This window comes from Microcebus murinus, chromosome 7, assembly GCF_040939455.1.
Source record: "Microcebus murinus isolate Inina chromosome 7, M.murinus_Inina_mat1.0, whole genome shotgun sequence".
Classification (NCBI taxonomy): Eukaryota; Metazoa; Chordata; class Mammalia; order Primates; family Cheirogaleidae; genus Microcebus; species Microcebus murinus.
This window is the reverse complement of record NC_134110.1, coordinates 84213483-84239634: the sequence shown is the minus strand read 5'-3', so window position 1 is coordinate 84239634 and position 26152 is coordinate 84213483. Positions and strand designations below refer to the sequence as shown.

At 33.3% G+C, this 26152-nt stretch overlaps 1 protein-coding gene across 11 annotated transcripts in view; it reads right to left on the bottom strand.

Moving 5' to 3' along the window:
* Positions 1 to 26152, bottom strand: part of STAU2 (staufen double-stranded RNA binding protein 2) — a 311803-nt gene that overhangs the window by 224897 nt on the left and 60754 nt on the right. For 10 of the 11 annotated variants that reach the window (XM_012735372.2, XM_076005212.1, XM_012735371.3 and 7 more), the window contains one exon: positions 19912 to 20047. The exons of the other annotated variant lie outside the window; for it this stretch is intronic. In XM_012735372.2, coding sequence (XP_012590826.1) covers positions 19912 to 20047 — 136 coding nt within the window. The remainder of the gene's footprint in view (positions 1 to 19911; positions 20048 to 26152) is intronic. 11 annotated transcript variants of the gene reach the window in all.

The following is a 26152-nucleotide window of genomic DNA, read 5'->3' as shown; positions in this document are numbered from 1 at the left end:
ATGCAGATGTTTTAGTCAAAATGTATGAAATGAAAACTAAATTCTGAAGTAAAAAACAAAAATCTATGAACTAAATAAAACTCATATATTTCACACTTAAAGGAACACCATAGGGCCTAATCAAACCCTTGCTACTTTTACTTTGCCCCCAATTATAACTACGGTATCAGTTGTTAAGACAACAATTTAAAAGCATTAAAGAGGACAAACACTGCTATGCAAAGGTGCACTGACATGAACAAGAAATAAGATGACAATCTGACTACCAAGGATGATTTAGAATGCAACTAAAAGCAGACCTTGGATACTCAAGAAACAGATGTCTAGGAATACCTAGTATAAGGACAAAACATGTATACATATTTCATAATATATTTCATTTTACAAGCCTTATTGTAATAATGCTTATTGTTTATAAGGTTGACACTGAGTCAACATGAAGGATTCTTTATGTGCATGATTGTGGCATTTTCTGTTTACAAATATGAAAAATATATGCCATATATTTTAGAAAAATTTCTACCCAAAATTGCTGAAATAAGTAAAGTTTTAGTTTTCAAAAAGAGGTGAATCCTTAGCTATTTGGGACACCTGGCTATCCAGAATAACTGATTCCTCCCTGATGATTGTGGTTAACTGCAATTTTTACCTTCTCCTTTACCTCTTTCAAAAGTTCTATGACTACTTAAACCAACATCTCATAAAGTAATCCTTGATGCTAATAGAAGGTAATGTGTGTTTGGGTTGGGGAGCAAGATTTCAGTGACTGGACATGAGTATTACCTGGAGAACTTTTAAAAACACTGGTATTCAAACTCCTCAACTAGAAATTCTGATTTAAGTAGTCTAGATAGAATCTAGGCACCAGAATTTTTAAAGCTGCCGAGGAGAGCCTCATGTTTAGCTAGGGTTGGGAACCACTCAGATAAAGTTTTCTTCATGACATCTTTAGGAATCTTTAAGAGGGACACAGCATGCAGCATTTCCCAAATTTGTTTTCAAATCCCTTTTTCCATGGGGCATCTTATAACACTGACTTAGGAAATTCTTCAGTTAAAAATCAAGGTAAATATTAAGTTTGGAATCAAGTTGTATAACTTTTCAAACTTTATAAAAGCTGTAATGTGTTTAGGAGCAGGGGAGGTAAAAGAAGAAAAGAAAGACTTTTATACAGCTATCACATCTTTTTTATTGCATTACAAAAATTTCAAATGAAAGATTTTAATTCTAACTAAAAAATGTCATACTTTATTTAAATGATGCTTATACTAAGCCTGTAACTCAAAAGCATTCACGTTATGAAGCCAATTCCAAAAATAAATTCATGCTGCCCTCTAATGGTTCAAGATAAGTATTTTTATCTGCAGTATTCCAGAAAGGTGATGATAAATACAAACTTATTATTTTATAAATAGGAGAATTACATTAAATACCAAAAAAGAAAGATATCATTTCAATTTTGGGTATAACCGAGCTCAAAAAATCAACTGACTGCTATATTCAAGACTCTTTTAATTATCAAGCCATTTTCAAACTACTATCTCTGCCTATGCATGTGTGTAAAATAAAGCAAGATAAAAATATACACCTCATTTGTGCATTCTGCAATAGCCATTCTAATTTAGCTTCTTTTTCAAGTATGGCAATAGTCTTCAAACTTAAATGTTCTATCCTGCAATGGAATTTAGGAATTACACATATTCTTGCATATTTTTTATGACAGCCAGAATTTTAATTAGCATCAAAAATTTTCCATTGGAAACTTAAATACTTGCAAAAGATATAATTTCTAGTTTACTGTAAATATTTACATCTTAAAATAAAACTATTATATAACTTTCTTAAATGTATCCAAAGAAATCTAAATAGCATATCAAGTTGTTATCTACCTTCATCTAATTAAAAAAACACATATCTTCTCAGGCCACCCTACAAATTTTTTAAAAAAATAAAAAATACATAAACTATGTTAAATACATCAGAAACTTTACATCATTGTTTTTATCTTCTTGAACTTGCATTTTATTTTATTCTCTCCATAGAATTTTATCCTAATGTGGTATTTTATGACAGTCGTTTATTGCTCATGCTACCATAATTCTATGCATCAAAACCATACATATTACTTAAAATTCATGGATGTTTGTATATCTTGTAACCAAAAATATTTAAGTTAAAAAATATTTTAGGCTGGGTGCAGTGGTTTATGCCTATAATCCCAGCACTTTGGGAGGCTGAGGCAGGAGGATCACTTGAGGCCAGGGGTTTGAGACCAGCCTGGGCAACACAAAGAGACCCTGTCTATACTAAAAAAAATATATATTTTATGCGATAAACCATTACTGCAATTATTAAATTACTACAATTATTAAATGATGTGGCAATTACTGCCATTATTATCAGCAGATAATAAACAATATAGACATTCTAAATTTCATAAATAATTTTTAAACAAAAAGTAAAATATTAATGGACATGAATCTCTGTGAGATGAATGGGCCTTTTTTTAAAAATTTGTATTGATATATCCAAGAAAGAATATTTCTTACTGCTAAAATGAGATAGGTTTTCAATTCTATTCTTATTTCACAGTTTTTTTTCTAGGTATAATCACTGAGAAATGTTGTTCACCTTAGGAACTAAATCCCCCCAATTTTTGTTGTGACAAGGAACACTATGCCAAAACTTATATTGTGATCTACTATCAGAAATTATTTTTAATGATGTGGCAACTGACCACTTGATTAGGTCCTCTTTCAATTTGTTGAAAGCAAAGAACTAGAAACTATCTGACATGTAATAGGATGTGTAATACATCTGCTGCAATTATTCAGTTTCTTAATGTCCAGGAACAGTATTACCATGATTTATCAAATGGCTATTAATTACATGTTATTCTTTCACTTAACAGTTTAATTTGATATACTCAGAAAAGGTAGAAAACATTTAAAATATTGTTAATTTCAATACCCTTTTGCTGATATAACATTTGTTTTATAAAAGACTTTTTATCTTATCATGCACTTCAAATATACACACACACATTTTGGTTTTTGAGATAGGGTCTTGCTATGTTGCCTAGGCTGGTCTCAAAATCCTGGGCTTAAGTGATCCTCCTGCTTCAGCCTCCCAAGTAGCTAGGACTGTAGGCACATGTCACACTGTGCCTGACCAAATATATTTTTTTATCTAAACCTTAAAGCAGCTGACTTAATTCAACAAATTTATGGTAAACACACTGTCAATTAATTGCCACATCAGGCTATCAAAAAAAGGTCTGCCTTTGTTTCTCAAGTGAAATACATCTGAGGCTTAGAGAAAAAGGATTTTTAATTTGACTTGTAAACCAAGACCCAAATATATGCTATATACAAGAGACACACCAAAAGTGGAGAATAGCTAAAAATAAAAGAAAGGCAAAGTTATACTAAGCTGATAGAAAAAAAAGAAAGCAGTGATTATTATCCTAATATCAGACAAAACAGAACTCAAGCTAACAGGTATCAATGGCAGGACATTTTTAATGCTAAAATCTAGAATTCTCAAACAATATATGGCAATTATGAATACCTATGCACCAAATAATGCAGCAACCACCTTTATGAAGCAAAAGCTATAGGAGATGCAAGGAGATACAAATAGAAGCAAACAAAGGCTAAGACATTTTAACACATCACCCTCAGTACAAGAAAGATCAAGCGAACAAAAAAACATAAGGATAGGGCTGGGCGTGATGGCTCACACCTGTAATCCCAGCACTCTGGAAGGCCAAGGCAGGAGGATCGCTTGAGCTCAGGAGTTCAAGATCAACCTATGTTAGAGCAAGACCCCATCTCTATAAAAAAAAACTAAAAATAAAAATAAAAAAAAGTAAGGACATAGAAGACCAAAGCAACAAAATCTTATGGAAGATCATATGTGTGTGTGTGTGTATATATGTATGTATCAAACGTCATACCCTTTAAACTTCTTCTCATTGTATATGCAATATCCACATTGATCCTACATTAGATACCAAAGAAAGCATGAATAAGTGCCACAAAGTAGAAATATTAGTCTTAAAATACAATAAACTAGAAATTAATAACAAAATTTTAAAAAAGAAAAGGCCCTTCTACTTGGAAATGAAATTTTTCATTAAATAATTTTTTACATGAAAGGGAAAATAGAATAATAAACAAAGTAGAATAATACAAAAAAAAAGATAATGAAAATACTACATATCAGAATCTATAGTACATATGTAAAACAATGGTCAGAAGAAAATTCATAGCCTTCAATAGTTACATCAATAAAAACAAAAGCATTCAAATAAATGAATTAAATTCAACTTGAAAAGTTTTTTTTAAGTTATATATAATTACTAACTTGGTGTTACTTTCTGTTTGCTCATGTTTTATTTGTTCTTGTATATTTATATTTGGCATTAGATTGCAATTTCCTTTTGTGCACTGTCTTTACCAGGTTTAATTGCCAATGTTAACCTTGTTTTATAAAAACAATTCAGAAATTTCCCTTCTATTGTTTATCTTTTTTATTCAATGTAACATTAAGGCTATCTGGTCTTTGATATTTTGGTACATAGAATTCCCTTGTGAAACCATGTGGGCCTGGTGCTTTTCTGTGGGTTTGTTCCTTATCAACTTTCTCTATTTTTTTTCCAATGAATGCCAATGCATTTAAGCTTTCTATTTCTAATGAGCCAATTTGGGGAAATAGTATTTTCTAGGAAATTATCTACATCACCTAGGTTTTCAAATATATTTGTATAGAGGACTACAAAGAAATATTATAATGTTTTACATTTTTTCTGTTCCAATGGTCATTTCTGCCTTGTCACTTCTCTTTTTTCTTATTGGTGCTTTCTTTTTTCTTTGCTTAATATCTAGTGGTTTATCTATTTTACTAATTTTTAAAAATCAGGACTTTGTTTTAAAACAGGATTAGAGATGATGTAAAAAAATCAGGATTTTGATTTATCAATTAGATCTACTGTTTTTTATTATTTACTTCATTTCAGTTTTAATCTTCATTATTTCATTTTCTGTACTTTCATTTAGTTTATTTTTTTAATTAGCTTTTACAATGTCAGTCATCCTATGCAATAACAAAACATGTCTTTCACCTGAAGGATATTTTTGTGTCTTTCAGGAATACTCTAAAGCTTTCTTATGTATTACTATACATTTCTTGCTAAGTTTACTCCTCACTATTTTATCTTTGTTGTTAATACAGATGGAGTTTTCTCTACCATTATATACTCTATCTGATTATTGCTTGTAATGTGAAGGCTATAGATTCTATATATTAATTTTATATCATGCTACTATACTGAACTTTTATTATCTGAATTATTTTCTATATTTTACTGCTCTAAATTGATCTCTCTCTTCTAACTGCATCAGCTAATACTTCTAGAGCAATGCTAAATACTTTTAAAATAGTATGACTTATTCTTGATCTTGGTGTTAAATAAATTAAATTATCCTCTAATACATTTTTTTTTTTGAGACAGAGTCTTGCTTTGATGCCCAGGCTAGAGTAAATGCCGTGGCATCAGCCTAGCTCACAGCAACCTTAAACTCCTGGGCTCAAGCAATCCTGCTGCCTCAGCCTCCTGAGTAGCTAGGACTACAGGCATGTGCCACCATGCCCAGCTAATTTTTTCTATATATATTAGTTGGCAAATTAATTTCTTTCTATTTATAGTAGAGACAGGGTCTCACTCTTGCTCAGGCTGGTTTCGAACTCCTGACCTCAAGCAATCTGCCTGCCTCGGCCTCCCAGAGTGCTAGGATTACAGGCGTGAGCCACCGTGCCCGGCCCTCTAATACATTTTTAAGGCCTCTGTGGTAATTGCCATTATGGCATTTACCACTCTGAGTTATAATCATCTGTCCTCCCCCATTAGGCTATGAACTCAAGAGTAAGGGCAGTGTCTTACTCATCTTTGTGTCCACCAGCATCTCACTTCTCAAGAACTGTTGACTGACTCATTTGACATGTGTGTGTCAATAAATATATGAATAAATATATTCCTAATGTCAATGAATCAGAGGAAAAATGTGTGTTCCCAAATAAGAATCTAGAACTGTAACACCACCCAATGGCCATTAGGATGGCCATTATCAAAAAAACAGAAAGCAAGTGTTGGTGAGGATGTGGAGAAATTGGATCCCTTTGTACATCCCCAAATTTAGAGGATCTAGATTTTATTTGATAAAGCAGAATTTCCCTACAAGACACAAGAATTGTTTAGTTATAACATGTCATCACCATTCCTTAACAATTTAAGGTTGCATTAAACACGAGATTCTGTACTCTTGTTATAAGGCATGTCTTACCCACAGTGCTCTGGACTAAGTAACTGCCTATGACACTTCTATCTTCAGCTGTCTCTCTGCTGCTTCCATATCTGATTACTTAGCCCACTTCTGTTTTTAAGCCTTCTCCTAAAACATGCCCAACACTTAAGGCACCCATGCTCCCTTTGGCTGACTAAATGTCCTACTATTAAACAATTTAAAACTAAATTTGCATTTCCCTGGTGATTACTGATGTTGAACATTTTTTCATGTTTGTTGGCTATTTGTCTATCTTCTTGTAAAAAGCTTCTGTTCATGTCTTTTGTACACTTTTTAATGGGGTTGGTTTTTTCCTTGCTGATTTGTTTGAGTTCTTTGTAGATTCTGGATCTTAGCCCTTTATCAGATGTACCATTTGCAAATATTTTCTCCCATTCTGTAGGTTGTTTATTTGCTCTGTTGATTATTTCCTCAGCTGTGGAGAGGCTTTTCGATTTAATCAAGTCTCATTTATTTATCTTTGCTGTTGCTGTAATTGCTTTTGGGGCCTTAGTCATAAATTCTTTGCCTAGGCCACTATTTAGAACAGTTTTTCCTACATTTTCTTCTAGAATTTTTATGGTTTCATGACTTACATTTAAGTCTTTTATCCATCTTGAATTAATTTTTGTGAGTGGTGGGAGACAGGGGTCCTGTTTCATTCATCTGCATATGGCTATACAATTCTCCCAGAACCATTTATTAAATAGGGCTTCTTTCCACCACTGTATATTGTCTGCTTTGTTGAAAATCAATTGGTTATAGGTAGATGGTTTTATATCTGGGGTTCTCTGTTCTGTTCCATTGATCTATGTCTCTATTTTTGTACCAATATCATGCCGTTTTGGTTGCTATAGCCTTGTAGTATAGTTTGAAGTCTGCTAATGTGATGCCTTCAGACTTCTTGTTTTTTGCTTAAGATTGCTTTGGCTATTCGGGCTCTTCTTTCATTCTAAATGAAGCACAGAATTACTTTTTCTAGATCTGTGAAATATGCCACTGGTATTTTATGGGGATTGCACTGAATCTTTAAGTCACTTTGGGCAGTATGGACAGTTTAACAATCTTGATTCTACTGATTCATAAGCATGAGGGAAAGGAACAATTATATACTGTTGTTGATGAGACTGCAAATTAGTACAACCTCTACAGAAAACAGTATGGAGATTTCTCAAATTACTAAAAGTAGACCTACCATTTGATCTAGCAATCTCACTACTACGTATTTACCCAAAGGAAAAGAAGTCACTTGATCCAAAAGACGCCAGTACTCAAATGTCTATTGCAGCATAATTTACAATTGCAAAGATATGGAACCAACTCAAGTGCCTATCATTCATGAGTGGATTAATAAAATGTGGTATATATTAATATATACCATGAAGTACTACTTAGCCATAAAAAGAAATGAATTAATGTTTTTTGCAGCAATGTAGATGGAGCTGGAGACCATTATCCTAAGTGAAGTATCTCAAGAATGGAAAAACAAACATCACATGTACTCTCTAACAATTTGGAATGAATTTATGGGCATGCATGGGCAATGAAAGAAGTAAAAATCGTTGAAAATCAAGAAGGGGGAGGGAGGAAGAGGGGAGGAGTAAAAACCTACTTAAAAGGTATAATGAACACTATCCAGGTGATAAGCACACTTATAGCCCTGACTAAAGCATTATAAAAAGCTATCCAGGTAACAAAAACATTTGTACCCCCTTAATATTTTGAATTAAAAAAAAAAAAATCTCAAAAAATGAAAGAAAGAAAGAAACAAACAAACAAACAAACACACACACACTAAAGCTGCAGAGAGGGAAACTTTCTCTCTCCATCAATCTTAATGGTACTTGGAACCTTCTTCTCTTCTCTACTCCTGCTACTGCTGGAGCTACAAGAGGCTCACTCCTACTCCTCAGGTGGCATTGAGGGGAAAATGTTCCTTAGAAGCCAAAGTTAAAACTATTTACAAGGTACACTAATCACTGTCAGTAAAATGGGTTTTTATGGGCTATCTTGGGAACTTTGCCACCATTTACCACAATGTTTCTATGAGAAAATACATTCTAAGTTTCCAGTAACCAACATAAAAACAAAGTTTGCAACATGGACTATTTTGATGATCGCCCAAAATCTTACCCAAAATTTATTAGACACAATATTTCCAAGAAATCCTATTATTGCAGAAACTTCTATAAACATGTAACATAAACTCTCATTATTAATAGTCAAAGCACTTGCTTTGATAACCACACTTAAATTTGTTTCTAAATCCAATTAACATTAAAAACTTCATAAAACCTTCACTAAAAGTCAACAGTTGAAGAAAATGCACAAAAAGTGACTGAATATTAAGGAGAAACACCTGGTGGATAATATTGTTTTTTGATTCACAAAGGAACTCTCCAAAGCAAAACAGGAAAAAAAGTTTCAAAATTTTTCAAATTTTTCAGAGCTGTGACTAGCAACCCATATAAATTTTCTTTGTAGAATTCTAAAAACTGAAAGCCCACTCATCTATATGTCATGTGACACATTAAAAAGTGATTCATAACTTGAATTGACATTTTGCCCAGATTTTTTAAAAAAAACAATAAGCATTGCTAAGCAAGATTTTGCTCAACTCAACTGAACAACAAAAAAAGGGTATGTGAGACAGCACTGCTTTAAACACCAAGTAAACCAAGTTTTGTGTTTATTTCTCAGAGCCAGAACAACAGATTAATAAAAATTAGCCTCAAATAAAAGAATAGAGAATGCTGCTTATGTCCTCTAATCTAGACAAAAATTGTTAAAATTTTTAATAACTTTAGGACTAAAAAGATAAATCCCTTCTTGTAAAAGAATTATGAACTTAGCACTAATCAGGTTTAAATCATGGCTATATGTTCCTAAAGAATCATGATAAATTTAAAGGGGAGGAAAACTTACAGTAATTATCTTTTTGTTGCTACTTTCCTTATATTCACCTTTGTGGAGAATAATGTTTTAACTTTTAGTATAAAGAACTCAAAGAGGATCTCAATAGCATTAAAAAAAAAGTGGCCAAATAAAAATCAGACTAAGGTCAACGCAAAATTATAAAGAGACATATTTTAAGAACTGGCTTTGTTTACTTCTGTATTTGTTTTTGTTTAAGGAGGATATGAAAAATGTTAAACTTGTGAGACATAAATTTTTTTTTTATTTAATAAACACACAGATATTTTAAACAGTCTCTAATTCAAAATTAAGCGGTGAGCTTGGGCCCTGCTGGCTGCCTCTAAAAGCAGAGCAAAGAAGTCTTGAGTCATGAATTTCTATCATAGAAAATTTATTACCAAGTTATTATACTTGAATACTAACTCTGTAGCAAGAAAACACAGACCAGAATGAAAGCAACAAAAGTGATCAAGCTCAAAGACCCAAGATAGGCCAGGCACAGTGGCTCACACCTGTAATCCTAGCACTCTGGGAGACCAAGGCAGGAGGATTGCTTGACCTCTCAGGAGTTCGAGACCAGCAAGAGCAAGACACTGTCTCTACAAAAAATTAGCTGGGCATCATAGCACACGCCTATTGTCCCAGCTACACAGGAGGCTGAGGCAAAAGGATCACTTGAGCCCAGGAGTTGGAGGTTGCAGTGAGCTACAATGACACCACTGCACTCTACCCAGAGTGAGAGAGCAAGACTCTGTGTCAAAAAAAAAGAAGAAGAAGACAGAAAAAGAAAGACCCAAGATAAAATGAATAGCTATCAAGCTAGGACAAGGCAGAAGAGGTTTGTATAAAAAATGCTTCACACAATTATACAAAACCCATAAATTTTCCAAAGCTCATGTTTAAACCGCAAGTTAGTAACTCCTGACATGCACAGTTTTCCAAGGAAGAAATGATTCTCTGGGCTACAATGGCAGAACTGTTGCAGGGTCAACTACATCCCAACAAAGGCCAAAAAGTATCCATTTGTAACACAGAATCAATCATTCCTTCTATATAGCATATACCCAGAAATAACAGAATCAAAGCTGATTTTTTTTAAATCTCTCAAAATAACAATGTCCTGTGGAAATACACTGACATTTAGATTCTTTTTAAGGAACTGAAAGCTCTATGGGAAAGTAAGATAATGGGCCCTGTATGGTCACGGAATTACTTTATAAAGCCAGAAAACAACACTACAAGAAGCACTATTTATTCTCACCAACTTACAGATGAGTTAACTAAGAATTAGAAGGTTGAATAACTTGCTCCACACAGCTATGATTCCAACTCCAGAGTCTGTACTTGTAACTAGACTATACTACCTTCAATATAATAAAGGTTAACCATTATGATAACTACGGCACAGAGGCAGAAGCTGAAAAATTAACAGGTACATCATTTTGTCCTCAAAATCTGATGAGATAAATATTATTTTATCCCCTAGTTAAACATTTACAATGTTTTTGGTCAAATGTTTGAGAGGCAAAAATCTGATGCTTTCTTAGCAACATTTTTAGTTACAAAGAAAATGGAATATTACAAAATGTATTTTTTAGATCAACTCTACTGAGGTAAAATTTACATAACATGAAGTATGCCTATTTCAGGCTCATAGTTTGATGAATTTTGACATACACCTGTGTTAACGATTACCAAAATCAAAACACAGAACATTTCTATCACCTGAGAAAGATTCCTTGTATACAAAATCCCCACTCCCAAATCTAGGCAATCAATGAATTTCTGTCTCTATGGATTAGTTTTGCCTATTCTAGACTTCCACAAATTCTAGAAGTATCTAACTTCTTTTGCGCAGGATAAAATTTTTGAGATTCACACATATTGCTATATGGATCAGGAGTTTTACTGCTGAATGACATTCTAAGCCATGGTTATATTAAAATTTAACCACCTCCCCGGTGGTAGATGTTTGGGTTTTTTCTGGTGTAGGGCTATTATAAAGAAAAAATGCTATAAACATTCATGTTCAAGTCTTTGAATGACCATATATTTTCATTTGTTTTAGGTAAATACCAGGCATGGTAATGCTGAGTGATATGGTAAGTACTACTTGTTTAAATTCAAAAGAAAGTGATAAACTCTCACAAAGTGGTTGCATCATTTTATATATCCAGCAGCCATGTATGAGAGTTCCAGTTGCCCTACCATGACACTTAGTGTCAGTCTTTTTAAATATTAGGTATGGTTTTAATTTGCATTTCCCTGATGACTAATGATTTTGAACTTTTTATGTGTTTATTAACCATTCTTATCTCTAGTGTCTATTCAAATATTTTGCCCATTTTTGTCTTCTTATTATTAAGTTGTAGGTATTCCTTCATACACTCTGGAAACAAGTCATCTTTCAAACACAGGTACTGCAAATGTTTTCTTCCAATATATGTCTTGCTTTTTCATTTTTTAATCAGTGACTTTCAGGTACCAAAAGCTTAAATTTTTGTGATTTCATAATTCAAGTTTTTTGTGTTCTAAGAAATCTTTGCCTATCTCCAAAGCAGCAAAGTATTTTCTTCTAGAAGTTTTACAGCCTTAACTATTACAGTTAGGTCTATGACTCATTCTAATTAATTTTTTTGTCTGTGGTGTGAAGTAAAGGTTGAGCTTCTTTTTTTTTTTCTGTCTTAATATCCAATTATTTTACCACTATTTGTTGGAAAGAATATCCTTTCCCCATAAGCACCTTGACTGAAGTTAATTTTGAAAGAATTAAACTGACCATATACAGATGGATCTACTTTTTGCCTCCATATTCCAGAAATCAGCAAACTTCTGTGAAAGGCCAGACAGCAAATATTTTGGACTTTGCAGACCATATGATCTCTATCACATCCGCTACTATGTTGCTGTAGCATAAAAGCAACTATAGACAATAAACAAGTGACTGCAGCTGTGTTCCAATGAAATTTTATTGACACACACTAAAATTTCACTTTCATCTAAATTTCATGAGTTATGAAATATTATGCTTCTTTTGATATTTTTCCAATTACTTAAAAACATAAAAACTATTCTTAGCTTGCAGGCCATACAAAAATAGGCAAGTTAGATGTGGCCTATGGGCCACAGTTTGCCAACCTCTGTTCTACTCTGTTCAGATTCATGTATCTGTCCCTATGTGAATATTTCACTTTCTTGACTATTGTAGTTTTATAGCAAATCCTGAAGTCAGATTGTGTGAGCCCTTTAACTTCTTTCTTTTCAAAACTGTTTTGGCTATTGTAAGTCCTTTGCATCTCTGCATAATATCAGCATTACTTATTAATTTTACACAAAAACCTGTTAGGATTTTCTTTAGATTTGCATTATATCTTCAAATTAGCTTTGGGAGAATTAACATCTAAATAATATTGAGTCTTCTTTATCTGAGCAATATTTTATAGCTTTCAGTATACACAGTATACACATATTTTATTAAATTTATCCCTGAATGATGTGTTTTATGTATTTTAATTCTCTAGTTGTTCATAACTATTAAATAGCTCTTCAGCTATTAAAATAAGATTTTTTTGTTTTTGTTTTTATTTCCTAGAATTTTCTACATACAGGATCATGGTGTCTATAAATAAAGTTTTATATCTTCTTTGCCAATATTTCCCCCCATTTATTTCTTCCTCTTATTGCACTTGCTAGAACTCAAGTAAAATATTGAATAGAAACGATAACCATATATATCACTTGCCTTGTTCCTGATCTTCTAAGTATTCAGGCTTTCGCCATAAGCATAATGTTATCTACAGGTTATTTATAGAAGCCCGTTATCAAATTAAAGTAGTTCTCTTCCATTCCTAGTCTGCTAGATCTGTATCATGAAAGAGAGCTGGTATTTGTCAAATGCTTTTTCTGTATCTAATGAAATGCACATATGGTTGTTCTCCTTTATTCTGTTAATTTGGTTAATTACTTTGATTACTAAATACTAAACCCGTCTTGCTTTCCTAGAATAAACTCCATGATACATTATGTTATTTAAATTTTGCTGAATTTAATTTTCTAATATTTATTAAGGATTTTTATATCTGGGATCAAGAGGGATAAGATCTGAAGTTCACTATTCTTCATCCTTGCTCTGGTAATTCATTCAAATTCTTGTCTCTGGTTTGTGAGAGTTTTTAAAAGGCAATGTATTTTTAATGTATCTTTGTTATGGGTTTAGATTTATTTCCCCCAAATAAAAAAAATATCACTAATTTAACAATCTAATCTTATGTGAAAATACAAGAAAATATTTAAGATTTTATCTTAGAAACTATCTTTCAGTTCTACATCTATTCTATAAAGTGATATCCTCATGAAGAAGTGTCATTTTTATGAGTTCTGACATATATTCCATGTGTAAAAAATATGATAAAAGAGAAAGAATTCCCCAAACCAAGGCATGTAGTATAAAAAAGGCAAAATTATATATAACTATTACAACAAATTCCTGCTTTTCACTATTTCATGCTTATTTCATTTATCTAAGAAGCTTTAACATATATACTTGACTGACTTTTTCCTATTAGGTTGAACCATATGAAACTGACATATTTATAGGTCAAAGAAAGGTCAAATATTGGCAGTTTTACATGGTTTAACATCTCATCTTATCAGGTAACCATGGCCTTGGAATAGTAACCAAAGTGAACTCACTCAGTCTACAAGTTGTTTCATCAATACACAAGCACCATCTGGTGGCAGAAACCAAAATTGTAGGTTTATACTGTTTATATCACTGCTGGCACAAATTCTTCAGTACCCCTGGGGGATTGGCTCCAAGGGCCACTTGCCCCTGCAGATACCCAAATCCATGGATGTTCAAGTCCCTTATGTAAAATGGTATAGTACCATTTGCATATAATCTACACACATCCTCATGTACACTTTAAATCATTTCTACATTACTTATAACATCTCATACAATATAAATACTACGTGTTTCCCCGAAAATAAGACCTATCCATAAAATAAGCCCTAGCAGGATTTCTAAGCATTTGAGCAACAGAAGCCCTACCCTGAAAATCAGACCTAGTGATGGGCGTGGCTACACAACGTATCTGCACAACCCATGCATTTCGTTGCAGAGCGGTAAAGAGGAGCGCCCTTCTCATCTGCCCCATCGTGACAGCTCCTATCCCAGAGGTAACCGAAAAGGTGCCAACAGCCCCACCAACAAGGTTGGCTCCCCCTGCCAGGTCCCGGCCATCCTGTGCGTACTGCAAGCTGAAGCTTTTAGGGGAAAATAACAAATCCCCTGAAAATAAGCCCTAGGGTTTATTTTCTTGGGAAAAATAAATATAAGACCCTGTCTTATTTTCAGGGAAACACGGTATATAATTGTTATACTGCACTGTTGAAGGAATCATGACAAGGAAAAAAGTCTGTACAAGTTAAGTATAAATGCTGCAACAATCCTTTTTTTCCGAATATTTTCAATCCATGGTTGGTTGGATCCACGGATGCAGAACCCATGGATACGAAAGGTTAACGACATATTCAATATTTCTCAAATGTTCTACTTTCCAATACGTTTTCTCAAAGGGCATTACAAATTAGTGAAGAACCATTGTATTGACAGTTTGAAAAATCTCAAAATAAACAGCACGCCAACATCACAACATTGAGCAACAATTCATCAGCCTATATAACATAAACTTTGGAATATAATATGCAAGCTATTTTCATAAATCAGAATCTTGGTTATTTCTAATTTTACTGATAATTAACATAATGAAATAAAGTCAGTATGGATACTTCAAAAAAACAACTTTCACCCTAACAAATTTCCACTGACAGCCATCACTATCTGTAAAATTCATTCCCAAAGTCTCACAGATTTACTTTCCAGGGCTACAGGGGAAGACCAAGAAGTTCTCACTGTAATGGAAATGATTTTCCTACAGAATCTTTGCCTTTGGGAAACCATTCTATAAAATAATTGTGCTCTGCTTAGTAGTTTGAATGAGGACTTCTCCAGGCTGGGCACATAACTCAGGCTTGGCCAATTAACGTATCTCCCTACCATAAACCCAGTCTGAATGATGAATTTCAGGATGGAAAGTCTACTCAAAGTATTTCTGCAATTTTCCTAAGAACTATAAAAAAAAAAAAAAAACTTCCCCCTTCATCAGCATAAGAAGCCTACAGACTATGTGTCATACAAGATTCAGCAAATGGAGTCAGCTTCTCTGAAAATAAAGTCAAGCAGAAGAAAAATGAAACAAGAGCTAGAAAGACAGAAATGGAAAATGAGAAAGAACAACGCTAAAGCCTTACATCGAACCATGCCTAAAGATCTCCCCAAGAGACTCTCTAGTTACACAGGCCAAAAAATTCCCATTTTCATACAATCTAGCTTAAGTTGTGGCCCTTTGGAAACCTGCAATCAGCTGACCAAGGGGCTTGTTGGCCACTTGCCAAACAATAACACCTTGTGTGCATATGCAACATTGAAAAACTATCTGTAGGAGGCCTGATTTCAGCCATTCTATTCCTTGAGATAATATATAAAATTTTTTACAACAAAGATAGGAGAACAAAAACATAAAATTTTCTCCAATCTTTACCTTGTACTTTGTCATATGAATTTTTATATGCATTCTACTTTATATGTTAGTGAACAGTGCCTCAAATGAGAAAGAAAAGGATGTAACTGGATGTATTCATTGTCAAACATCTTAGGTGTAATAAAAGGAGAAAGGTACTTCGGAATCCAGGTCACATCCAGAGTTTGCTCATGGATAAATGTTTTTTCTCCACCCATCATGAAACAGAGCAGAGGGAAAAAATTAGTTCTTTTAGACCCTGAATGAGTTCAAATAAAGAAACCCCATCAGTAAAGAACAGGGGAAGGGAAGGGAGCGTGGATAATACCTATTATTTAATATTATTTTAAGTAGAAAATAAGAGGATCTTTTCAAAAATCCCTCTAAATGATGTTCTTGGACTTCTTAACCTTTCATTCCCTGCCTTAAGAAGCTACTGATTAATATGGACTCTGACAAAGAGAAGAAAGTCTCACACCTTTGGCTCCAAATCCCCAATAATACATTCAAAGTGTTGTCATCTATAAATTAAGATCATGTGTAGAACCATAATTTTCACAGCCTAATGAGTAACAGTTAGGTTTACTCTTTTGTGAGCAGAGCTTTTAAGTTGAAACATGGCTTTTACTTCCCTATATTCTTAGATTTACCCTTTTCGTAATCTGAAAAATTTGTAAAGGCTCTCTAAAAATTTGAAGGGAAAGTTCACTTTATCCATTAATGGGAATGGCCTAAGGCACATCCTTTATTTATGACTTTGAAGAAGTCATAAATAAAATTCTTACACCCCTCATGACAACCATGGAATTAGATATTGGAACTAGAAACTGCTAACAAAGGAAAAATGCCAACATTCTTAACAGAAACTCTAGAAAAGAAAAAAAAAAGTCAAAGCAAACCACATGACCCCCTGTCACCTCTGATTTCATGCATCGACTCCTCTCCTCTTGGTTCACTCTGTTCCAGCCACACTGGCCTCCTGGTGGAGGCATCCACGTGCCAGGCACACTCTGCCTCAGGCGCTTTGGACTTGCTTCTTGAGTCTGGAACACTCTCTCTCTTGATATTCACACTGTTTTTTCCTCTCTTCCTTTAGGTCTCTATCAAAAGGAACCTTCTCAGTAACTACCCACCTCTTACTGACTGACTGCCTCCCCTATAAGAACATGAGCTCCATAAGGACAAAGATTACTGTCTGATTTTTTCACTTAAAATTAATAAATTCATGATCAAAATTCCAGTAAAATTTCAATAAAGGAACATGGATACAAAATGTCAAATACAATAAATGTTAAAACAATACTCTCATGAATCTATTCATTATAGTACATTAAAAACAAAATATCTTGCAAGTATAAAATAGACTAGGTATTCCTTACTCAGGTGACTAAATACATCTATTGTAGTGATGTGGGCAACTAGCTTTATTTATATTAAGGAGCCTCAGACTGATGATAAAGGCAATGGGAATATTATACAGAAAAGGAAAGTAAAGCAACCATAAGAGAAATGTTATGTCTCTCATGCCTCCTATGTGGTGTGGATGCCAAGCTGAGGGCTGGGAAACCTGCCACTGGATACTCCACAATACAAAAGAGGAAGGCAATGGAAAAATATACCAGGGGAGACAAGAATAGCTGAGAGTTTAGGCCAGTTTAGCAAGGGGAAGATGGTAGATACTCTCTGGAAGCATTATCTGAAAGGAAAAAATGGACTAGAAGTCACCAACTGTAGATTTCAGCACCTGGTGTACAAAGGACAGGACCACAAAGAGTCAAGGAACTAAAGGACAATACAAGATACCCATAAGGGGTGAGGGCTTCTCCATACCTAGCTTACAGTAAACTTCCCCAGGTACACCTGAGAAGAAAGTGAGGGGGGGCAGAAGTCTAAGAGAGAGACTCTAAACAATAACACACTTAAAGGAACTATTTACAATTTGAGTAAGGCTAAATTTTAAATGGACAGGATTAAAAGTATTTTTCCACTACCAAGCAAGATACCAAAAGGATCAGATTATATACAGATTAAACAAATATCTTCTCTGTATATCTGAGCTGTAATATCAGTAAATATACAGAAACACAAAAGCATCAGCAAATATCTGATATGGGAAAGAACTACTTAGGCATAAAAGCAGGAGAAATAAGAAAAAAAATCAATAGATTGGACCATATAACATTTAAAATTATAGTACATTAAAAACAAACTCAAAATTAAAAGCCTAATTTTTTTTTTTTTTTTTTTTTGAGACAGAGTCTCACTTTGTTGCCTAGGCTAGAGTGAGTGCCGTGGCGTCAGCCTAGCTCACAGAAACCTCAAACTCCTGTAAAAGCCTAATTTTTAAAAAGCAGGAAAATTACAAGAAATAAAATAAACGTGAATATGCTCAACATATAAACATTTAGAAGCATTTAGTCAAGCAATGCAATAAAAATTAGCAAACTAAAACAGACAAATCAAAAACAATAATAAACATCTGAAAAACTGTTCAGCCTCACTAGCAGTTAATAAATTTGAACTTTAAAAAAATACTACTTTTTAACTATCAATTTTTTAAACTCTATTGTCAGAGTTGAATAAGCATTCTCATATAAGAAATTATTACAAACTTTAATGTAATTGGGCAATACATTATTCTCTCTAATCTCAATATTCCCCTTATAGTAATCTATTTTAAGGAAATAATCAGTGATGTGAGCAAAAATTTGTATATAAAGAATGTTTACTGCAGCATTCTTTATATTAGCAAAAAAAGGGGAGAAAGGACAATCTACATAACAAAAATAGGCATATGTTTATTGAATATACCTTATGAAGCATTATATAGCCATCAAAAATATTTCTCAAGGATTAAAGATATGACAAATGGTCACTATATTAAATGGGAAAAGGGTATCATATTGTGTATACAGGATATACAAATTATGGTATATTCACAGAAAAGAACACTATTCAGCAACTTAAAAAAAAGACAAATCCCAGATATAAACAACATGGATGAGCCTCAAAACAAACAAACCAAGAAAACCATTATACAAAGTGAAAGAAGCCAGACACAAAATAAATACTATATGAGTCTATTAGTACAAAATTCAACAATTAAAACTAAACTATGATGACAAAATAGTGGTTCCTTCTGGGAGGAGGATGTGTCAATGGCAAAGAGGTCTGAGGAAACTCTCAGGGGTGATGAGAATGTCTGTTATCTTAATCTGAGTGGTGATCGCATGAGAATATACACAGGTAAAAAGTCATCAAATAAAGTATAAATACATACATATAAATAATAAAATAAAACCATCAAGATGTATACAAGATTTGTGCATTTTACTGTATGTATATTGTATCTTCACAAAGTACCACAGAAATTGCACATAAAGGACAACTTCAATTTGGTTAAATATATTTATATGCAAAGAAAAAAGAATGTAAAGCACATTAAAATAGTAAAGGTGGCTGATTCTGGGACTGCAAATTACTTATCTATTTTTTTTAACCTTTCTGCATTTTCCACATTCTCTATGATGAGTTTTATATGATTTTATATGACTTTTATGATAAGAAAAAATATAAACACTAAACTTTATTTTGAAATTTCTGTCATGCTTTTAAAGAAAATTCTGTTATACTGATAACTACCACAAAATCATGCAATGTGCAGAGAGGCTTAGCAAATTGTTCTTCCCTCCAATAAATTTCCTTTAAATTACAAACACTCATGTGTTTAGACAAATCAAGAAAAACACTGAGGTCTGCTTGGTGAACAAATAAGAAAGTCAGCTGGGAAGTCAGCACTATAACCTGCGGAGTGATTTTACAACTCGGTCCTGCCTGCAACAAATACAGGGCTCTCATGACTCAATAAAAACTAGTTCCCAAATACTGTGAGGTTTTTTAAAAATGTATTATTTTAAATACTCCTTGTCAGCCTGGTTTATCTAAATTCCATGAAAAATGCCCAAGATCAATTGTTTTTACAATGAAAATAACTCTCTGAGTTTCAGAAACTTTTATAATATGCATAAAATAATAAATAAGAGCAAAACCAAAGAAGACATACAAACCTCTGATTGTACATGCCCCGAAAGTTGTAATTAGCTCTATAATTTGGGAATGGCTTTGGATCTAATGGCCTGTAGATGGCAGGCTCTCCCCTTTTCATAGCAAGCCCATTCAGTTCCACAGTTGGAGTTATACTACCTGTTTAAAAAAAATATTAAAAGCACACAAGTGAAATATTTCCACAATAAATCATGCAAGCTATATTTATACTACATTTAGTTACCATGGAGGAGGGTGAAAGTGGATGGTCCATCTGTATGATTTTCTTAGGAAGTGCATAAACAAAGTAAAAAAACAAGAAAATAGTTTCTAATAAAATCTCTGGGGTTGTACATTTTCTGTACATGAATAACCAAAAATTCAAGTATATAGTCACACTATTAAAACGAAGTAAACAGATATTCTTAGATTTCTAAGTTTGGATATTATGTACTGAACTTCAACAATACTTACCCCAGAAAGCTTGCAGGTATGTAATCATTAAAATATTACCTGTGAATATTTTTATTTATACTTTTGTAATGAAATAACCAAGCATTAGCAATGAATTCAGGGTCATCAGTGGTTCTTGAATTTATCTAACAAAAAAATTTGGGGGAGTTTTTTTTTTTATAAACGACAAGACAAAGTAAATATAAATGATGTTCTTTATTGACAATATTTCCTGAAACTAAAATGTCATCTATTCCTAGCAAATCTTAAAAGATATGTACAAGCAGCACTATCAATAAAAGCGAGACTGGAAATAACCTAAACAACCATCAATGTGGCAACCAGTTATATAAATGTCCATCCCATAAAATAAAAAACTACTATAAAAATTGAAGAATACATACATTGCTACGTTGCTTTTTTTTCCCTTTTAACTTAATGATATACCTTGGAGGTTACACCTTAGCAGTGTAGGGTATATTGTTAAACGAAAAAAAGCAAGGTATCAAATAGTGTATATTTTACATTATCTTCTAAGAAAGATAAAAATACAAATGTAAATACATACTTGTTTATTTTTTTAAAGAATAAGCCTAAAACCAAAAAAGAAAAAAAATTACTTATAGGAAGAAGGCACAAAGAGGAGAAAATGGAAGTTGAACACTGTTTTATAGATTTTATTTTGAAAACATGAACATTTTTACACAATTATAAAAAATAAAATTCCATCAAAATGGGAGGGTATAATGCCTAAAATCAAAAGAAAAGGTAAAACTCAATCTAATCGTAAACTGAATTGGTAACTTAACCACAAAGAGAACTATTTCATATGACTTTAAACACTATAAAATACCCATAATGAGATCCTAATGAGGATTTTTTTAAAAAAATATCTTAGGCCGGGCGCTGTGGCTCACGCCTGTAATCCTAGCTCTTGGGAGGCCGAGGCGGGCGGATTGCTCAAGGTCAGGAGTTCAAAACCAGCCTGAGCAAGAGCGAGACCCCGTCTCTACTATAAATAGAAAGAAATTAATTGGCCAACTGATATATATATAAAAAATTAGCCGGGCATGGTGGCGCATGCCTGTAGTCCCAGCTACTCGGGAGGCTGAGGCAGCAGGATTGCTTGAGCCCAGGAGTTTGAGGTTGCTGTGAGCTACGCCACGGCACTCACTCTAGCCTGGGCAACAAAGCGAGACTCTGTCTCAAAAAAAAAAAAAAAATATCTTAACTATTTTCAGTAATCACATTGTTAGTAACATGATTTTAACTAGTAAGATGCTTTTGTTTAATTCAAACAAAATTAAATCAAAATGGGGAGAAAGTAATCGCTAAAAAGAAAACAAAGTAACTAAAAGCCAACAGTGAATCAAAGCAGTGGCCTTAATCATACACAGAATAATTATTTCAAATGACTTTAAAACACAGTAAAATACCTACATATCCTGAAGAAAACAAAATCTGCAAAGACTGTAAACTGTTCTCAGTACTATTATGCTGTTAGTAATACTGGGTTCCTTATTATGAAATTATATATATATATATATATATGGATTTGCATGAGCCAATAGTGAGAAAAAAATTATATACATAAATAGATATAAAATAGATTAAAGAAAATAATTAATGTTAGAAACCAAGATTTTTAGCATATAGAGATGAATATAAAATCAAATACATTAAGTAAAAGCCTGTAGTCCTAAATTTGAAAATATCAGTATGAATTCATGATTTTATTTTCTCTTTAAAAAGAGTACAATATTTCCTAGCTCAATCCACTTAAGAGACCTAAAAGCAATGACCAATCCATTAGCAATGAAGACAGCCAGTATTCAAGAGTTTGACTTATAATATCAATTCCCAATTTTAAAAAAACAATGTTTCTTGGGGAAACAGCTGGTTCCAGATCTGGACACGATATTGATAAATAATGGGAAAGAACCAAGCAATTATCTTGCCTTTACTAAATAAACTATACTCAGAGAAAACAGATGATGAGGAAAAAGTTCTTCATCTATTACCTAGAAGAATTCCAGCTATCAAAAATGCAAAAGGAATGCCCCCCCCAAATCACCATTTTGCAACTCCTGATTAAAATAATGGATCTCCTAAGGCAATGAGCATCTGCAGGCTGCTACAACCACTAGGTCAAATGTTGATAGGGAACTTGATAATGAATGAAGGCTAATTAAAACTGAACCCACTGATCAATTTTAAAAATAAGAGATAAGAAACCAAGTGCCTTCTGTTGTCATGTACTAGGATGCAGACAAAACTACTTATAAAAGTCTTGCCACAAAATTCAAACCTAAATCTATCTGGGTTATCAGTTTACAAGAAATACAGAGGATAGACAAATAGGCTATACAACACCACAAGTAGACACTCAGCAAAACCAAGAATGTGAAAATTCTACAGGACAAATTACCTGTTTTCTTCAACAAATAATCTATATTGAGAAATAAAAGATGGAAAAGGATTCTATATCTTAAAAGAAACTAAAGAGATATTATCAACCAAATGCAATAAATGCTCCTTGTTTCAATCTTTATTTGAATAAATCAACTATGAAAAAATTTAATATTAAGAAATTATTGTTTAGTATGTTGGATAATGATATCGTGGTTAGTTTTTAAAGAACTCTTATCTTAAAATTCAGTATGTATCTTAAAGATATATTTATGGATGAAGAGATATATCTGAGATTTGCTTCAAAATAATCCAGGTGGACAGATGAGAAACAAGATTGGACAGTGGTCCTCTGTTGATAATTATTGAAGCTGGGGATGAGTACAGGCGGTGTTCACTATCTTATTCTCTCTACTTTTGTAAAAGTTTGAAAAATTCCATAATAAAAAAATATAAAATGTAAAATTGTATCAAGCTATTTTAAGTGTCAAGAAGTTATTTAGTAAAACATATGTAAATATGTTCTAACAAATCACAAAATAAATATAAAGCTTTTACAGAAGGCAAAGTTCACTGCAAATTCTGTAGTCTTTCATTTGAATTATGTGTTCATACCGTATGTTTAAGACTCTACTCATTACATACAAAATTGAGTCCACTTACTATAAGAGAAATTGGGGCTGGCATAAAAAAACAGCCAAGGGGTGGCAGAGCCTGACACAAATGGCACAATTGGCATCCAGGTTACAAGTAATCCATCAAGAGGCAATAAACCACTTGTCTCATTTCTAAAGAATTAATGTGAAACTAATGAAGAGCATAATAAGAATAGGAACTAAATCATGGTTAAGAAGAAGGGAAAGCAAGAAATAAAGGGGAATGAGGAAGAGGAAAGGAAAAAGATAAGAACAGCAAAGAAAATTAACCTAATGAATGGTAAATCCAATTAGTCCAAATCCCTAATTTAATACATATGTTTATGGCAAAGAATAAGAAAGTCAAGCATAAAGGGATTCTCTTTTCTTTCTTACAGCATTTTACTGAGAGATAAGTTAAATGCACACAAATCTTAAGCATACAGAGCTCAATGAATTATTAATGTAGCACTCATGAGCACTACTCAGGTCAAGGTATGAACGTTTCCATCACCCAGAAAGTTTCTACAGCTTCTTTCCAATCAATACTCGTCTCCCCAAGCTACCCATTCTGACTTCTGTCAGCATAGATTAGTTTGCCTATTCTGAGTATGTACTATTTCCTATCTTGTTTCTTTCCCTCTACATAATAATTTTATTGGATATCTCAATATTTTAAGCTTTTTTAAATCACTGAATAGTATTCCACTGAATGAAATCATCACAACTTGTTTATCTGCTGCTGTTGGAATATCTGTATTGTTTCCAGTGTGGAGCTATTATGTATAAAGCTACCTTGAACATTTTTTAATAAGTCTTTTAGTAGACACATATACTCATTTCTCTTGGGTATAGGCCTAGAAGTGGAATTGCAGGGTCATAAAGTAGGTTTATGTTTAACTTTATTAGAAATTGTCTGACAGTTTTCCAAAGATTTTTTTTAACACCAAAGAGCAGTTTATGCCTTTAAAAGTTTAAATTTTAAATTTCATAAAGATCTCAGTGTAATAATTAACATGTTAACAGCTGCACAAAATTTGTGTCACTTTGAATTCTACTTTGCAAAAATCATACAGTCACAAACAGTGTAAAATTCAAATGGGGAAAAAAAGGAAAACAAAAAGCTTGAAAGATCTTATCCTTTAAGTAAGATAATAAGGAACCTAATGTGCTTGATTATCACCAGTGAGGTGATCTGGTGAGATACACTATGCCTGCCACTCATACCACAGATTAGATTTTGAAATATATAAAAGTGTTATATTCATATAATTTAAATAAATAACCTTACATAAATTCCACATTTGAAAGTAAGACTACAGTATACTATCTTCATAGAAATGTTATAAACTGGTCTTTGTGAAGGAAAGTAGAAGAGAAGCAGAAAAGTACAAACCACATCAAAAGGTTTCAACTACTAGAACAAAGTATCCCCATCTCTTTCATACAAAACTGCACTGATACCCCCACACATGCACACTTTCATTACCTACGCAGTAATGCTTCCACAGAAAACATTTACAGAGTAACTTCAAACTATGAGATGCCTCCAGGTAACACTAAGTAGTACTGTCTGCAGTGCGTGAGAGTTGGACTCAGGTTTCATAAAGATAATCATCACACAGGACTCCCTGTATATTAAAAGATTACAGAGTTGAAACTGGAAACACAGCATCAATTTTTAATGGTTCTTAGATATACTAAAGGAAATTTCTACATTTATCAGTGATACATGTAAAAAGGCTAATTAATTAGGTATACAAATGTATATATTAACAGTTTTGTATTCCTATATATAGCAGGTGAATGAAAAATGCCATAACTAGTTTTCAAGGAGCAACATATTACTAACACTTGAAACTGCTTTGTAGGGCTGGGCGTGGTGGCTCACGCCTGTAATCCTAGCACTCTGGGAGGCTGAGGCAGGTGGATTGCTCGAGGTCAGGAGTTCGAAACCAGCCTGAGCAAGAGCGGTACCCTGTCTCTACTATAAAAAGAAAGAAATTCATTGGCCAACTAATATATGTAGAAAAAATAAGCCAGGCATGGTGGCACATGCCTGTAGTCCCAGCCACTGGGGAGGCTGAGGCAGGAGGATTGCTTGAGCCCAGGAGTTTGAGGTTGCTGTGAGCTAGGCTGACACCACATCACGGCACTCACTCTAGCCTGGGCAACAAAGCAAGACTCTGTCTCAAAAAAAACAAAAGAAACTGCTTTGTAGGAAGTTAGAAAAATCCCTGGAAAATAGCAGTCACTCAATAAATATTTGTTGAATAAATGAAATGATTAATTATTAATCATTTCAATTAATTTCTCCAGGACTCCATGGAGAAATGACTGGCTACAGGGCTGGGGTAAGGAAAATACAAGATGACCTGGGAATATGTGATTATGCCAGAAAGTTAGAAGTGTCCAGAAAATGATGGAAAAATATAAGAAAGACACAGGAGGGGCCATACCACTGGCCAAACCTGGGATGATCTGAGCATCAAAAATAGATAATGATAGTAACAGATTATAAACCTATAAATAGAATAGGAATCCAAGAGTCTACAAATGATGAAAATAAAAAACTAAAACAATGAGAGAAAAAAGAAAGCTCTACCTTTAGGTACCATGCTAACTAACAAATCTACATAGAACATTGGAATTAAAACATCACCCCCATTGGCAACCTTCAGGGTCATAATGGATTCTGACAAGATTTATCGATAAATGCTAAATCTAGCTGGGCGCAGTGGCTCACGCCTGTAATCCTAGCACTCTG